Here is an 18496-nt window from a genome sequence, read left to right on the forward strand (position 1 = left end):
CTCTAAGGTGCCACAAGTACTCCTTTTCTTTTTGCGAATACAGACTAACACGGCTGCTACTCTGAAATCTGTTCAATTAAAGTAGAGAGAGGCTGAATGTTACTGTCTATTACTGAGAAACATCTAGTTCTAGGAACACACCTAACTCTGTCCTTGTGTCTTAGAGCAGTTCTCCAAAGTAAATACATAGCCGGAACCTAACAAATTAGGGAAAATAAGTTTCCAGAGGGTAGGAACTGTCCCTTCAGCTCATTCCACTAAAGGTATAGAGGGTATGTGAAATCTTTTCTAAGGAATCACATTCCAACTCAGTCTTATCCCACTGTACTGCAAACTTCTCTAATAATGCAAAAGGAGAAGGTAGAAGAGTTAACCCTCATCCAGTAAAAACATGCATGATGCCCATACTTCAAGAGAGGACATACACATCAATGCCAATTAAATTTAAAAAGCCACAGATCTTGAAGCCCCAACACTAAGATCAAGCACACCTGTCCTACAGCAGTCTGGCAATAGATAGCACTCAGACAGGGCCAAATCTGAATGCTTTCTGGAAGCAGGGGCAGCAATGCAGATAAACACATTTAGAAACTAACAAAGCTGAACACTGACATTGACAAATCAGAAGGATTTCCTGCTGAAATGTGACTGGATGGTGCTAGAGTTCAGATTTTCACCCCCAACATAAGCTGGAGGGCTTCAAAAACAAACAAAAAAACCTCATCCTGAAGATCAAATGTGTGGAGATGACAAGAGAGACAAGGTGAGTGTGCTAATATCTTTCACTGGACCAGCTTCTGTCGGTGACAGAGACAAGCTTTCGAGCCCACACAGAGCTCTTCTTCAGGCCTGGAAAATGTACTCAAGAGTATTTCTACACAGGCATAAAAAAGATGTGGATGGTCTGAATCAGCTGACTCTCAGGCCACAACACTGATAAATAGCTCTGTAGACGTTCGGGCTCGTGCTGGGGGGACTTGTTAGTGGATTACAGATTGTTGTAATAAGCCATAAATCCAGTCTCTCTATTCAGTCCATGGTTTTTAGTGTCTAGTGAAGTTATGAATTTCAGTTATGAAATATGTGTTAACTACTTATGCTAAACAATCTGTTCCATCTTCTATTTAGCTGTGACACTCTGAGTATGTTTCTAGACCTGAAGAAGAGCTCTCTGTAAACTCAAAAGCTTGTCTCTCTCACCAACAGAAGTTGGTCCAATAAAAGATATTATCTCACTGTGAGGAAGTGGGGATTTTCCCTTTTTATGTTGTACAGTAACTCCTCACTTAAAGTCATCCCGGTTAATGTTGTTTCGTTGCTGATCAATTAGGGAACATGCTCATTTAAAGTTGTGCAATGCTCCCTTATAACCTCATTTGGCTGCTTGCAGGAAGAGCAGCCCGTTGCAGCTAGCTGGTGGGGGCTTGGAACCAGGCAACCCCCCTATCAGCTCCCGGCTCCCCTAAGCTCCAAGTTCCCAGTGCAGCAGCCACCCGCAGTTCAGCTGTCCCTCCCCCGACTGCCATGTGCTACTCCTGCCCTCTGCCTTGGAGCTGCTCCCGGGAGCCTCCTGCTTGCTGTTCACAGGAGGGGGGAAGAAGGGGGCTAATGTCAGGGTGGCCCCCTCCCCCCTACTCCTGCCCCCTGCTTACCCCTTCTCCATATAGGGCAGGGTGGGGACAGGACAGGGCTCAGGACAGAGAGAGCTTGCTGGCTGCAGCTGCTGTCTCAACTTCCTGATTTTTTTTAAAGGCAACATACTTAGAATGGGGTCACCATACTTAAAGGGGCAATGTATATCTCTCTCTCTCTCCCACGCACAGGGTGTGTGTCTCTGTCTGCCATGCTATCTCCCCTCCCTCCAGTCATGCTGCCTTGTAGAGTGTGAGGCTACATTAACTACATCGTTAGTTGTTGCCCTTGAGGGCTCAACCGAATGCTAGATCATTTAGCAGTAAGGCATTCCCTGGGAAATATCCTATCCTCTGACTCCACCACCTCAACCAAGCTTCACAATCATCATTGCTGTGTACAGTATTAAATTGTTTAAAAGTTATACTCTGTGTGTGTGTGTGTGTGTGTGTGTGTGTGTGTACACACACACAAAAAGTTTGTCTGGTGAAAAAAATTTCCCTGGAACCTAACCCCCCCTTATTTACATTAATTCTTATGGGGAGATTGGATTCGCTTAACATCGTTCCGCTTTAAGTCACATTTTTCAGGACCATAACTACAACATTAAGTGAGGAGTTACTGTATGTGAGTTTTACTGTTTTGCACGAATACTGTGTGCCTCAGTTTCCCTGGAGGCTGCATCAATACCTCGATGGTGAGAATAGGGGTGTGTGAGTTTGGCTGAGACCTGTGGGGCTGGTGAGGCTCCTCCAGCTGCCTGCACATATGCTATGACCAGTGCCCTTCATAACCTGAGACCCAGGAGGGGGATGCAACCAGGTGATGACCAGGTGAAGCGAGACAAAGACAAGGAGGAGCAACAGGGGTGTCGGAAGTCAGGTTGCTGGAAACTGGCAGTCTGCTTGTAGGGACTGGAAGAGGGGGAGTCCAGGGCTTCTGGCCCAGGAATCTCCAAGATGGACTTGGCTGAAAGTCACTGATTTCTGTGCTAACAAGATGTGTTCTATGCTATGTTCCTTTCGAATAATAAACTTCTGTTTTACTGGCAGTCTGAGACTCATGTCTGCCTGTGGAGTTGGGGTGCAGGGCCCTCTGGCTTCCCCAGGAGCCTTGCCTGGGCAGACTCGCTGCTGGAAGCACATGTTGTGGAAGAGGATGCTGAATGCTCCGAGGTCAGATCCAGGAAGGTCGATGCTGTATAAGCTTCTTGCCATGGCGACGGTATGCTCAGAGAGAGGAAGCATGCTCCCCCAGAGTCCTGACTGGCTTCATATGGAGTAGTTACAAAGCATTTTTAAAAAGCCTTATTTGAGGGTGAAGGAACAAACCATCCCAAAGTGCAGAAAGAATAGCAAATATGGCAGGCGACCAGCTTGGCTTAACAGTGGAATCTTCAGTGAGCTTAGATTACAAAAGGAAGCTTACAAGAAGTGAAATTTGGACAGATGACTAGAGAGGAGTATACAAATATTGCTAGAGCATGCAGGGGTGTAATCAGGAAGGCCAAGCCACAACTGGAGTTGCAGCTAGCAACTTACATGAAAGGTAACAATAGGGGTTTCTACAGATACGTTAGCACCAACAAGATGGTCAGGGAAAGTGTGGGACCCTTACTGAATGGGGGAGGCAATTACTGAGTGGAAAAAGGCAAATATAGTGCCCATATTTAAAAAAAAAAAAAAAAAAGGGGGAAAAAGAGAATCCGGGGAACTACAGACCAGTCAGCCTCACTTCAGTCCCTGACAAAATCATGGAGCAGGTCCACAAGGAATCCATTTTGAAGCACTTGGAGGAGAGGAAGGTGATCAGGAACATCCAACATGGATTTACCAAGGGCAAGTCATGCCTGACCAACCTGACTGCCTCCTATGATGAGATGACTGGCTCAGTGGATATAGGGAAGGCGGTGGATGTGATATATCTTGATTTTAGCAAAGCTTTTGATACGGTCTCCCACAGTATTCTTGCCAGCAAGTTAAGGAAGTATGGGCTGGATGAATGGACTAGAAGGTGGATAGAAAGCTGGCTAGATTGTCGGGCTCAACAGGTAGTGATCAACGGCTCGATGTCTAGTTGGCATCCGGTATCAAGTGGAGCGCCCCAGGGGTCAGTTGTGTTCAACATCTTTATTAATGATCTGGATGATGTGATTAATTGCATTCTTAGCAAGTTCGCAGATGACACTAAGCTGGGGGGGAGGGGGAAGGTAGATACGCTGGAGGGTAGGGTCCAGAGTGACCTAGACAAATTGGAGGATTGGGCCAAAAGAAATCTGATGTGGTTCAACAAGGACAAGTGCAGAGTTCTGAACTTAGGACGGAAGAATCCCATGCACTGTATAGGCTGGGGACCAAGTGGCTAAGCAGCAGTTCTTCAGAAAAGGACCTGGAGATTACAGTGGACAAGAAGCTGGATATGAGTCAGCAGTGTGCCCTTGTTGCCAAGAAGGCCAATGGCATATTGGGCTGATTATTCTCCTCTATTCAGCACTGGTAAGACCACACCTTGAGTATTGTGTCCAGTTTTGGTCTGTCCCCCCCCACTACAGAACGGATGCGAACAAATTGGACAGAGTCCAGCAGAGGGCAACGAAAATGATTAGGGGGCTGGGACACATGACTCACGAGGAGAGGCTGAGGGAACTAGGGTTCGAGGAGAGGCTGAGGGTACAAGGGAACTGGGGTTATTTAGTCCGCAGAAGAGAAGAGTGAGGGGGGAATTTGATAGCAGCCTTCAATTACCTGAAGGGGGTTCCAAAGAGGATGGAGCTCACTTGTTCTCAGTGGTGGCAGATGACAGAACAAGGAGCAATGGTCTCAGGTTGCAGTGGAGGAGGTTTAGTTTGGATATTAGGAAACACTATTTCACTAGGAGGGTGGTGAAGCACCCAAATGGATTACCTAGAGAGGTGGTGGAATCTCCATCCTTAGATGTTTTTAAGGCCCAGCTTGACAAAGCCTTATCTGGGATGATTTAGTTGGTGTTGGTCCTGCTTTGAGCAGTGGATTGGACTAGATGACCTCCTGAGGTCTCTTCCAACCCTAATATTCTATGATTGCCCCAGTGACTCTGTGACACTCACCCACCTTGTCTCTCTAATATCCTGGGACCAACATGGCTAAAACAACACTGCATACAACAATGGAGATGACAATGCATCCACTGAGAGATGTTTAATGCATTTGACTGGGACACTATTGGGATCACTGTTGGGAAGTATGCATAGGTCAGAGTATTCAGTCTCAGGCATATTCAGTTGCTCCTTTATCTGCCTTTTACTGGAAGAATGTTTTTCAGAGATAAGATGGAGGACATCTTCATTTATGTGAAAGGATTGCCTGCTTAAAACCACAGTTACCCACCCAGAGGCAGATTTCTCTGCCTAAAGGTGTTCTAGTGATTCATCTGCACATCTAACAATGTGATATATGCCATCATGTGCCAGCAATGCCCCTCTGCCATATACATTGGCCAAACCGGGCAGTCTCTACCTAAAAGAATAAATGGACACAAATCAGACGTCAAGAATAACATTCAAAAACGAGTCAGAGAACACTTCAATCTCTCTGGTCACTCGATTACAGACCTAAAAGTGGCAATTCTTCAACAAAAAAACTTCAAAAACAGACTCCAACGAGAGACTGCTGAATTGGAATTAATTTGCAAACTAAATACTATTAACTTAGGCTTCAATAAAGACTGGGAGTGGATGTGTCATTACACAAAGTAAAATTATTTCCCATGTTTATTCTCCCCCCTACCTCCCAGACGTTCTTGTCAACTGCTGGAAATGGCCTACCTTGATTATCACTACAAAAGTTCCCTGCTCTCCTGCTGGTAATAGCGCACCTTACCCGATCACTCTTGTTACAGTGTGTATGGTAACACCCATTGTTTCATGTTCTCTGTGTATATAAATCTCCCCATTGTATTTTCCACTGAATGCATCCGATGAAGTGAGCTGTAGCTCACGAAAGCTTATGCTCAAATAAATTTGTTAGTCTCTAAGGTGCCACAAGTACTCCTTTTCTTTTTGCGGATACAGACTAACACGGCTGCTACTCTGACATAGAGCAAGTTGAGATTCAGGCAACTTTTAACAGGCTTTTAATATTTTCAAATTACTTTAGGCTTTGGTGTTGCTCTCCACACATGCTGGGATAATCCTAAAATTTGGGATTGTATTCACAGAGAGTATGCGGTTTTAATTGGATTGTATTTCATAGGTGTGTGTGTCACACACACGGGCACATGTGTGTAGAATATTACCTTATCAAAACTGGTCACAGACAATCAATCAGTTAAAGACAATTGGCTGAGGACTAGTGGATTTTTTCAATTCACACCATCAAAAAGGCAGCACTGGCAGACCATTGTCTAGGTTAAATTTTTATACCTAGGCCCCTACCAAATTCGCGGCCAGGAAAAACGCATCATAGACCATAAAATCTGGTGTCCCTCCCGCCATGAAATCTAGTCTTGTGTGTCTTGTGCTTTTACCCTATACTATACAGATTTCATGGCAGGACCCCAGCATTTCTCAAATTGGGGGTCTTGACCCAAAAGGGAGCTGTAGGGGGGTCGCAAGGTTATTTTAGAGGGGTCATGGTATTGCCACCCTTACTTCTACTCTGCCTTCAGGACTTGGTGACCAGAGAACAGCAGCTATTGGCCAGATGCCCAGCTCTGAAGGCAGCGTCCTGCTAGCAGCAGCACAGAAGTAAGGGTGGCAATACCATACCATGCTGCGCTGCTTCCTTCAGAGCTGGATGGCCAGAGTGGCAGCTGCTGACTGAAGTCACAGCTCTGCAGGCAGTAGCGCAGAAGTAAAGCTGGCAATACCATATCATGCCACTCTTACTTGTGCACTGCTGCTGGTGGCGGTGGCTCTGCCTTCAGAGCTGGTCTCCCAGCCAGCAACCACTGCTCTCCAGCTGCCCAGCTCTGAAGACAGCACTGCTGCCAGCAGCAGTGCAGAAGGGTAGCAGTACTGCAAACCCCCTACAATAACCTTGTGACCCCCCTCCCCTCCCCACTCCTTTTCTGGTCAGGATCCATACAATTACATCATGAAATTTCAGATTTAAATAGCTGAAATCATGAAATTTATTATTTAAAAAATCTTATGACTGTGAAATTGATCAAAATGGACCGTGAATTTGGTAGGCCCTATTTATACACTTAGGATACTGGTGCAAATTTTGCTCTGTCCCAATGTCATCTATCAGAGACTACATAGCCCATGAATTATGTCTACTGATAACACTTACCTTTGTTTGTCATTTGGTCTTCTGTGTTCAGATTGTTCATCACTATTTCCAATTAAACTGCATCTAAAATAAATAAAGTAAAACCAGAATAGGTTCAGTTCAGAATATACCATAGTTCTTTTTAGCAGATTTTCTCATTTACCTTCAACCAAAACAGACTAGCAAGATTCAACATTATCAGCTACTGACTCTCAAATAAGCCACCTTACTTATCATAAATGGTCATCACAACCACTGAACAAATACAAAAGGCATCAATATTGAACAGCTTTAAAAAAAAACAAAAAAACACTTGAGTGAACCCTCATATTGACCTTCCTTGTAGGTTTGTAGAAATCATCATTGAGGATGTCAAATTTAATATAGAGAAAAATTCTGAAGTATTCTATTTGCAAGAACTCACTAAACGAAAATTAGCAAAATAAATGGAAGCAGAAATTCAAGATGAAAATTTAAGCTTCAATTATATTGCTTTAAAGTATTGCTTTAAAGCTGAACTAAGTGACCATTTACACTATACCCATTTTTTTTGCCAATTAAAAATGATTTAGAAAATACTGTTCAAAACAACAAAACAAAAACACAATGCTAGAAGCAGCAGCCCATGCACAAAATTTATTGTGTGCTACTGTTTATAAAATACTTGAATAGTTCGGAACATGCATAAAATTTTCAACTTAGACAGGGGTTTCTACAGATTGTACTTTATGGCAAACCAAAAGGGAGATGAACTCTAGTGACTTAAGTTTCAAGTTGTGTTCCAGGGGATGAGAAAGGTAGGTAGCAAATGTCAAAATATATAACAAAGTACAGTGACAATCAGTACAGTTCATTATTTGTGAACAAATCAGCATATGGTTTCAATTTTTAGTTTAACCAAGCAGTCCTGTAGCTAAAAAACATGCAGTCTCAATTTTACACTTTCACTAATGCCTTAACAACTGAACAGAACAATTGCTTATGCGCTGCATTGCCTAAATAAAAATATTTCCATAACATTTTCAGTTTCCTTTATAGAATTAAGAAAAATAATAAAAAGCTTGCAGCTATTCAGCCTGGCCAGTGATTATATTAACTATTTAAGCAACTTTAACACTCACAATACAGTAAAAGTACCCATAACATCTATATAACCTATAGACGTTGTTCCTGTACATCAGAGATCTATATATTAAATATTTGCAAAATGAAAACATGCATACACAAAATACAATGCCACGCTTTACAGACTTGATATGAATCAAAATGTACTTTAACATAATGTACAAAGTTCAATTAAAAGTACCTTAAAATTAACAATTGCATTATTTTTCAAACTTTTAAAATTTTAAATATATTTTTAAATTCACGGTGGAGGGAGAATCTCAAAAGTTGGGCATAAAAGTTTCTACATTAAATATTTTAAAATCTGTGTTCAAGTAATAAACATTCCTACATAGAAATCTTCTGATAAGCTTTAACTAAAAAATACAGTGAATATAATACAGAATTAGCAACATCTAAGGAGTACACCTGAGGTCAGCATTTTACAGAATAACCAACTGCGATTTTTGGCATTTTTTTCATTTATTTAACATACACTTTTTGCAGCCTCAGATTTTTTTTAAGACTATTCTAATATATGTTTTTAAAGACACTTCATGAAACCAATGTCCATTAATAAATAGTAGCTCTTAGGGTTGTATTTGAAAGTCTGATTGAAAAAAAAAACCAAAAAAACCCCTAGCTCTGCTGAAAAGAAAATCCCATTTTGTAAACTTAAAGTGTTGACTATGATAAGCGTAAAATGCTAGTCTATATGTGCTTTAGTGATAACAGCCCAACCATTTCCCCATAGCTCTCCTCAAGATTCAGCCAGCAATGTTGGAATTTCTGTATATATATGAAGCATGCTCACAGATGTTCCGTCATCACTTATAGAGAGGGGCTGTTGCCTCAAAAGCACGATGGTTTGTCTTCAGCGGGATCAAGTTATGTTTTCCACATTATATTAAGAAGTCAGTTTGACTGATTCCCCCTGGCTATTTCATCTGTTGTCATGTCAAAAAGCAGTACTCTAGGAATTCTCAGGCAAGACATATGAGTAAACCAGAAGTTGGTGTGGTCACTGTGCATTGTTGTTGCCAGTCCCATTGTTTCCATTGGCATTTGTTGTGTTTACAGAATTAATACCATCTTGCTGAAGAGCATCTTTTCTTGGTGGCATTCTCTCATTGATCCTATCCAAACCTTTTGCCTCTTCAAAACTGCAGATTTTATGTTGCGGAGAAAATCCTCGTATTGCTTAACAAAATGCAAATTTCATAGGTCAGTAACAGAAAAATAAGTTGAAAGTATATACTTTTTCTAATAAAATGATTTAAAAAGACATCTAAGAAATTAGCCAAAGAAACTTTTATGGCTCTACAACTGAATTAGTAACGCTTATATAATGTGCTTTCCTAGAATGTTCAATGGCAATCATGATTTCAACTGACAATCAAAATAGTATATGTCAAATATATTTCCGTAAGAATCAAGGTGGCTTAAACCTACTTTGCTGCTGAGCACTCCTGGTGTGATCAGTGCTAACAACTGCTTTGCTGCTGCGTGTATCAGGCTCATCTTAACATCCCGTTCACTTCAATGGAATGTCAATAAGCAGCTCAGTAAGTGCAGTGAAGGCAAAGCAGCACAAGTGTTTAAAAAAAAAAAAAAAGCCTTCAGATTTTGCATACAAATCAAAGTCCTGATCCTGCAGTTTTCATGCAGGCAAAACTGCAGAATATGGCTCTAACTCTGTTCTAATCATGTGGATAGTTGAAATGGACACAACCACAGTCTTAGAGTCATCAGTTGGGCATGACTTTAAACAGGAAACTAGATATTACTCTTCTACACATCATTTTAAATGAAATAGGAAATGCCTTCTTACTAAGCTGCATTTAGATGTAAAAATGGCTGACCATATGAAAAGCCTGAAGTCTTAGCAACAAAATTTTCTGTTGTATGTGTGTGCGCAGTATCCACTGATTACAATGGAACAGAATTTGGCTCTTGATAATATTTTTGGATAGCTGACTTCCACAATGTAAAAAAAGTAGTCATTAAATGGTGTTTTGCGACCAAATTTGAAACAAACTAATTGCTATACTGTTTGTCATTCACTTAATTTAACATTGTGATATAGGAAATCAAAATGCGTATATAAAAGGCTCTTATTTACAGACCCTAAAATTGTATGGAGTTTTAACGACATTAATATTAACAAAGGATGCCTGAACAGCAACATATTTGGTACAGCAACATATTTGGTACAGCAACATTGGCAACCCCTGTATTTTGTTATGCCTTTCATTGTCAGGTGTGTGTACATACTATAAACAAATTTGGTCAGCAAACTACCCTCAAAATCACATAGTAAAAATAGGAACACTGTAATGATAGGTCTTGCACTACCAGATGTGTTATGGAAAGTGATGAAAAGATTAGATTTCAAGCCACTAAGAATAAATTTTATCAAAAGAAACATGCATAAATAACCCCCACCCCCAACTCAAAACATATTTGCAGTTGAATTCAGAAAAAACAAAATTCAACACGACCACTTTTTAAAGTCGTCAAGACACAAACCACGTATCACAACATGCTTTACACAAATAAAAAGCAAAAAACTATTGCACATTTTGTAAAGAAACTGGGGGAAAAACAAAATGATTTCTCTGAAACATTATTAAAGGAAGTTATTATCCTAAGGCAAGAAATGAATGTTACATATCAAATGGATGAATCAATGCAGTTGATTCATCTCTGGTTGTGCAAGTTGAATGTAAGACACACGCACACAGAATAGTTTCAAATTCCCGCCCAGACGCCACAGATCTCTGCCACTGGCAAAGACTCTGATCATACCTTTTTCAGCCTCAATTGCCTCTACTGTGGCTGTACAGAAGTGAGCAGATGCATGCAAAATGAATGAGAAAGATGAAGAGTGTAATATCACATAGCAGAAAAGGCAATGATCAATTTAATATATCACCCTAGCTCAGATCTGATTGCAAATATTTTTCAGTGAAAATTAAGACTATTTTATAAACTGAAGTGAAGTGACTCCTACATCTCAAGTGACAGTTTATCAAATGCAACACTCATATAATGCAACTTAATCTACCTATTGTATGTAACTGGTTGATTATTTCTTTACGTAAAACTAACATACAACCCTAAATACTGTTAAGGTTAGGGGCATATTTTGGTTTCAACTAGGTTCTACAAATTCTTTGAAGGTCCATAGCACGTTACTGGACTCTATGTTACCAAGAAAGATGTTATAAAGGAGCGAAGTTAAGACTATCAGTGTTTTATTAGTAAGACAAAATACTAATTTAGTACAAATGGATTTTATCTTTTTATTTAATGTTTGACACCATGGTCCTTGCACACATCTTTTGCACTCAGAAGCTGAATTCAGTACTTGGATTTTAGCACTGAATTCTAAGCAAAAAAGTGATGCTGTGATTCAAACTGAATTCATTAAATGAAATTCAGGTATTAGAGCATACAAACAAAAATCTAACAAGTCACGTTTACAAACTGCCAAACAGCAACTCGCATTTAGGGAAGTAAACCAAGATCTTTATAGCTGGAGGAGCTCTGGACAAAACACACTCATATACTTTGGTGGATGGATGAATTTACAATGTAAACATTTCAAAGATCCATGCCTACCCTAGCACTTTTGTCGGAAAAGGGTATGAAAAAAACACCTCCCGACCGACTGAGTTTCACCAACAAAAGTGCTGGTATGCACAGTGCTATGTTGGCGGGAGATGCCCTCCCACCAACATAGCTCAATGAGGGGTGGTTTAATTATGCCAATAGGAGAGCTCTCTCCCATCAGCACAGAGCAGCTACATGGGAGACCATACAGGAGCATAGCTGCAGTGGTGCCGCTGTAAGGTCTGTAGTGTAGACATAGCCCTAATTGACCAGTTAGGAGTTAGTGTTTCTAAAGTTAAGTAGCTGTGTAAACAGCTGTAACTTTTTATATTTAAGGATTCTCCAAGTTCATATTTTGTACAAAATATGACTATACAATCTACAAAGTTGTCTGCCTTAATGTAAAATTATTAGATCTAATAAGACTACCAAGACCTTAGCCATCTTTTTCTAGTACAGCCTTGCTGCATAAACCACTTATTACTAAATCTTTTCAGTGAAAAATTGAGTACATTTCACTAATGATAAGTAATTCTGTGCATCTCCCTTCCATCAATCCTACCTCCAAAACAGACATTTAGAATCACAGAATTATAGAACTGGAAGGGACCTCGAGGTCATCTAGTCCAGTCCCCTGGACTCAAGACACGACTAAGTATTATCTAGACCGGGGTGGGCAAACTATGACTGGCGGGCCGCATCCAGCCTGCCAGCCGTTTTAATCTGGCCCTCAAGCCCCCAGAAGGCTTGGGGTCAGGGGCCACTCCACATGGCTCCCGGAAGCAGTGGCATGGCCCTCCTGCGGCTCCTACGCATAGAGGCGGCCAGGGGGCTCCACTATGCACACTGCCCCTGCCCCAAGCACCAGCCCCACAGGGGCAGTGCCTGCACGCTGCCCAGCTGTGCCTCCGTGTAGGAGCCAGAGTGGGGATATGCCGTTGCTTCCGGGAGCTGCTTGAGGTAAGTGCCACTCTGAGCACCACCCTCCTACACCCCAAACTCCTTATCCCCAACCCCACCCCAGAGCCCGCACCCCAGCCAGAGCCCTCACGCCCCCCCCCCCACACACACACTCCACTCCCCCGCCTCAGCCCAGAGACCCCTCTCACACCCTGAACTCCTCATTTCTGGCCCCACCCCAGAGCCCGCACCCACAACCAGAGCCCTCACCCCCTCCTGCACCCCAACCCCAATTTTGTGAGCATTCATGGCCCGCCATACAATTTCTATTCCCAGATGTGGCCCTTGGGCCAAAAAGTTTGCCCACCCCTGATCTAGACCATCCCTGACAGGTGTTTGTCCAAACTGCTATAAAGAATCCCCAATGATGGAGATTCCACAACCTCCCTAGGCAACTTATTTCAGTGCTTAACCACTCTGACAGTTAGGAAGTTTTTCCTAATGTCCAACCTAGACCGCCCTTGCTGCAATTTAAGCCCATTGCTTCTTGTCCTTTCCTCAGAGGTTAAGAAGAACAATTTTTCTCCCTCTGCCTTGTAACAACCTTTTATGTACTTGAAAACTGTTATGTCCCACCTCAGTCTTCTCTTCTCCAGACTAAAACTAATTTTTTCAATCTTCCCTCATAGATCATGTTTTCTAGACCTTTAATCATTTTTGTTGCTCTTCTCTGGACTTTCTTCAATTTGTCCACATCTTTCCTGAAATGTGGCACCCAGAAGTTTAAGAAGTTTCTCCATTCAACAGATAGTTTACACAGTGCTAACAACGTGTTTGCTAAACTGATTCTTAAGAAAAAAGGAATTGGAATGGAATAGGTATAAAAGTAAATCTTGGGGAAGCAAGATAGAAATGATTAATTTGTGATTCCATCAGAACAGATTTTCAGAATTCTTTAAATTAGAGAAGTATAATTTGAGTAAGAAAATAAATAGAAAACAAATATATACACATTACCTACATTATGATTTAAAATCACTGTGTTTTACAAATAATTACAATTTTTACAGTGTTGCTTTGGAAAATGTGTCTTATAAAATAGTCATCTGTATTAATACCTTGTATGCATAATACAGTACTTTTACAACCTTTATATTTAGAGTTACCAAAAGCTTCTTGTCCTCATATGGAAAGAGAAGATATCTCAGGATTAAGTCAAATAGCCACTTGTGTGAATGGTTATTTTCCATGTTTATGGGGGGGAAAAAAACGTTCCCAAACAGCAAAAATTAAGTTACTTTTAGGAATATCTTAAAAGCTAACCAAACATATAATTCCTTCTTATCTTTTTATTCTTCCAGTTTGCCACAAATACAGCACTAAACCTCTCTCCATCATTTCTTGTTACCCATGAGGCCTTTTTTTTCAATTTTTTTCTTAAAAGATCACGGATACTGCTTCGCCTCTGTAAATTATATAGTTTTGTCATACATACAAATTTCAAAACCTATTACCTAATTAATTCTACTTTCCCCGTTATTTCAGAGAGATCTCAGGATATATATAAGTGATTTGAAATAAGAAAGGCAGTTTGTTACACTAAGCATAAAGGAACAAACCAATTGGAAAATACAACTGCTTTTAAAATATAACACAATAAAAAACAATTTATAACATTTTAACTCAGATTCTCTAAGTTACAAGTGAAATCCTTAATAAACCCTGATACACCTAACAACAGAACCACAGCATATTAATAGGTCCAACTCTGAAATCCTTACTGAAGCAAAATTCTCAGTTAGCTTAACTGTCTAAGTAAGGACATTCAAGGACAGGTGGCATGATATTTTAGATCTTCTGCAGTTCTAAGACTCCCCTCTTGATAAAAAGTCAGAGCTGATGCAACATCTAGGCCAATAAAAAAGTATCTTCCCAGTCCGCTGAGTAATGATCAGATTGGTATCCAAGGGCTAAGATCAGCAAAGTACTTGATCACTCCAACTGATTTCACTGGGACTACTCACAAGCTTAAAGTTAAGCATGTGCTTACGTTTCTTGCTGAATCAGGACCTCGGTTAATCAGAATGCTAACTCCCGTTCAAATTAGGGCCATCAAGCCATTAAAAAATTAATCATGATTAATCACGCTGTTAAATAATAATAGAATACTATTGATTTAAATATTTTTTTGATGTTTTCTACATTTTCAAATATATTGATTTCAGTTACAACGCAGAATACAAAGTGTACAGTGCTCACTTTATATTTATTTTTTATTACAAACATTTGCACTGTAAAAAAGAAACTTCAATTCACCTCACTGAAGTATTGTAGTGCAATCTCTATCACGAAAGTTGAACTTACAAATGTAGAATTATGTAAAAAAATAACTGCACTTAACAATAAAACAATGTAAAACTTTAGTGCCTACAAGTCCACTCAGTCCTACTTCTTGTTCAGCCAATCACTCAGACAAACAAGCACTCAGTGTTGGGGGAGGACAGGGGAGGGAGGAAGTAAGCAATAATCTGCGCAGGAGGATGACAACGAAGCGGTCTTGCTGCTGCTTGTGGAAGGGTGGTTTCTGGTATTGGTCTCAACAGGCTCACTTCCTTTTACTGAGCTAGGTGGGCTCCCTTCAGCTGAGCAAGCCCTTGCTTGCAAGGAAGGGTGTATTTTACCTCAGGGACTGCTCATACTGCAAGGGAGGAGAAACTGGTGCAGGGAAGCTGAGCTCACCAGGCCATGTTCTCTATGGGGTACCCTTGGAGTGAGCAGCCAGCTAGGGGCAATGGGGCACGACGCAGGGGGGTTGGTCCTGGGAGTGAGGGGCGGGCCAGGAACAACCCCGGGCTGGCTAGGGTGACGATACGTCCCATTTTGGCCAGGACAGTCCCCTTTTTCAGCTCTGTCCTGGCCGTCCCTACTTCCTCCGCCAAACTGGGTATTTGTCCCATCTGCAAGGCAGAGTAGAGAGAGGCAACTGCTGTCTGGGGATCAGCTGAAGGTGGCAGAGCCCACCTGCAGGAAATTGGAGAAATTTGCTGCTGGCAGCCAGTGCTGGCTTCAGAGCTGACCCCTGGATGGTGCAGAGCTGGGGGGAGTGGGGGCAGGAAATCAGCCTCAGCTGAGGAAGGTGCAGAGCTCGGGGGGGGGGGGGGAGTTAGGGGGTCAGCCTCAGCCAGGGGAGGGGAGGGGAGGAAATCAGCCTCAGCTGGGGGAGGCATGGAGCTTTGGGTGGGCAAGCAGCACGGGGGAGGAGGGGGCAGACGGCATAGGTCTTGGGCAGAGGGGTCAGCCCCAGCCCTGGGTAGCACCAGGGGGGAGGGGTCAGCCCCAGCCCCAACCATGGGCTGCGTGGGGCTTGGGGGTGGTGGGGTGCCCCTGAGCTCAGGATCAGGGTCAGTCCCAGCCTTGGGCAGCACAGGGGGAGGGGTCAGCACCAGCTGTGGATGGCACAGGGCCGGGATGGGGAGACCCCAAAGTGGGCAGTGCAAAAATCAGGAGGCAGCCCCAGCTGCAGGTAGCACAGGGTGGTTGGGGGGTCAGAAGGCATGGGGAGGGTGGTTCCAGCGAGCCCTGAAAAGGAGAGGGGGCGCTCCGGCGAGTCCCTGCCTGTCCTGTTTTTACTTTAAAAACGTAGGGATGAGAGCTACCTTACTTTCTGAAGCCTCTTCTCTTCCCGCCCTCTGGTGACGGCTTGTGTTACTGCGCTTGACCAAACAGGTTTCTCAGAGCAGCTCATGCTGCCCTCTCGCCCACAGGGTCTGCGATTAATGCGTGTTAAAAATATTAACATGCGTTAATCGCAGGTGTTAACAGCAGTTAATTGACAGCCCTAATTCAAATAAATGGTGACAACTTCATTCCACTGAATAAATGGCACTAGAAGAGTTATATCTTACAGCATCATTAAAATAATGAAGCACGAGTGAAATAAAGTTGCCTGAATTTGCTCATGTAAGCAGTACACTATTAAATGCTTAACTACACTTCACATAAAAAATGTTACGAACAGACAAAGGCAATGTTACCCAAAATACCTTCCCCTTTAAAAATTTATCTCAGTACTAACAACCTTGAATTCCACTCAATCCCCTCCTCCAGAAATGAATCCAGGTGTTTGTCAAGTGGTTAATATGCTCACTTCCTTTTGCATGATATAGTTATGCTGGTATTCCCAATTTACTCTAATTTTCAGGTTGTTTCCTCTGCTCTTCTCAGCAATAAATATATGTCTATTGACTATACCCCTTACATGATGCTTAGAATTTATGTTGTTACACCTCGGTCTCTTCTGTTTTGCAAAGAGAATCAGTTTGTTTAATCCTTCCTCACAATTTAGATACTTCAGACTGGGTATCATTTTAGGTGCCCTATTCTGCATTCTATCCCAGATGATCAGCTCTTTCCCCAGGGGACAAACCTGAACAAATTATTTCAGGTACATTGACAGGGTACTAATATCATCTGGGTTTTTTACCATCATACTCTCTTCTAATAACTTACTACAGAGTTTATTGTCCCTTTAAGGACTGTTGTGCCCACTTTTTGTTTGATCTCAAAATGAAAGAGTTCTGACTGAAGGTATTTCTTGCCAAAAATCTGAAGTTGGGTCCAAATTACATTTCTGAAGCTCCAATTCAAAACTGCTTAATTTGGTTTATTTATATCTGTGTTTGTACTTAAAGTAAATATTAATTTTACAAATATATCTGGATATACTACCTATTCTGATAAAAGAAGTTTCAGCCCAAATCATTTGAAACACATACACCCCACTAAAATAAAAACTACACAGTGGAAGCAGACTGAGCCTTGACTATGCAAACAGATGATTTTTCCAATCATCAACACAAGAGAACTTCGCTAATTAACATTAATTGATCATTACTGAATTTTGTGAACTAGCAAGTGAACAAAAACAATAGAAAAGCAAGGATTATACATCACAAAATATGCTTTGTTCATTTATTTTCTCAAATGCAGTTTAGCTGTAATTATTTATGACATTTCATACTATACTGATAAATATATGGTATTTTCTAAAAAAAAATCTTTTCAATGTGAAACCTCACTATACCATTGGCTAATAAATATTTGGTTCTATTATAGTTGTTTTACTTCAGAACTTTTCCTTTTGTAGCTTGGAAACTGTTTATTAAACTGTATATTTAAAACCTTTAATAGGTTTTGTTTAAAAGGTGCATACATAGTACAAGAGAAAAATCTAAATAAATTGGTGCATATTGATCAGTAAAAACTAAAATATTATATTAAAAAAAGTTAACAATTGGATTATTTTGAAACAGTGAAAGAAGAATGAAATAGCTAATGGATTGATTCAGTGTATCAGGAATACCACAATAAAGCATTCTCATGTCAGTGAAAAAAACACTCCTTCCCCCACAAAAAAAAACCCTCTTTTGCATACTTTCCAAATGTCCAGCTTTCTCCTCTAGTGGTAATATGTTGTATGCGTTATGTTAACAAAACATTTTTTTCTAGTTAGTTTGATCCTCTCTCTGGTGTTTATAATGCAATATGAAGAAAAACTGGGAAATGAGGGAGAAGAAATTAGAGCACAGACAATTTAATAAAACAACAACAAAGTATCTCACTAATCAACAAAAATACAAAAACTATAATATATTCTTTTGGAATGCTCTGGATGGATTGAGGAACAGACACCATTAGTTATAGACAACATTCACAAAACAATAACATACATAAATAGAACATAGAAAGTTAACCTGTAGAAATCATGAACCCATCAAAAAGTTTAAAAATGTGACATTTAAATTTCAAAACTATTAAAGAAGAACTCTGATAAATTAATTGAAAGTTCAATAAAAGGTTTTTAAAAAACCTGATTTGAAATTTCTGAATTTTTCTTTATGAGTATCTAAATTTCAAAATGACAAAAGAAGCTACTCTTGGAAAATAGATTGTGTAAAAATGTGATTCTGTTCATATATTAAAATTGTTCAATA

General features: G+C 40.8%; 1 protein-coding gene across 9 annotated transcripts in view; it reads right to left on the reverse strand.

The window, feature by feature from the left end:
• Positions 1 to 2982: 2982 nt before the first annotated feature.
• PPP3CB (protein phosphatase 3 catalytic subunit beta) overlaps positions 2983 to 18496 on the reverse strand; it is a 67911-nt gene continuing 52397 nt past the window's right edge. For 4 of the 9 annotated variants that reach the window (XM_077822662.1, XM_077822663.1, XM_077822666.1 and 1 more), the window contains 2 exons: positions 10797 to 10826; positions 7507 to 9188 (listed from right to left, as the gene is read on the reverse strand). In XM_077822662.1, coding sequence (XP_077678788.1) covers positions 9010 to 9188; positions 10797 to 10826 — 209 coding nt within the window. In that variant the 3' untranslated portion in view covers positions 7507 to 9009. Of the gene's footprint in view, positions 5127 to 6905; positions 6969 to 7506; positions 9189 to 10796; positions 10827 to 15785; positions 18059 to 18496 lie in introns of those variants that run through there. The other 5 variants (XM_077822665.1, XM_077822668.1, XM_077822669.1 and 2 more) reach the window with 3 other exon arrangements.

This window comes from Eretmochelys imbricata, chromosome 7 (assembly GCF_965152235.1).
Source record: "Eretmochelys imbricata isolate rEreImb1 chromosome 7, rEreImb1.hap1, whole genome shotgun sequence".
Lineage (NCBI taxonomy): Eukaryota > Metazoa > Chordata > Testudines > Cheloniidae > Eretmochelys > Eretmochelys imbricata.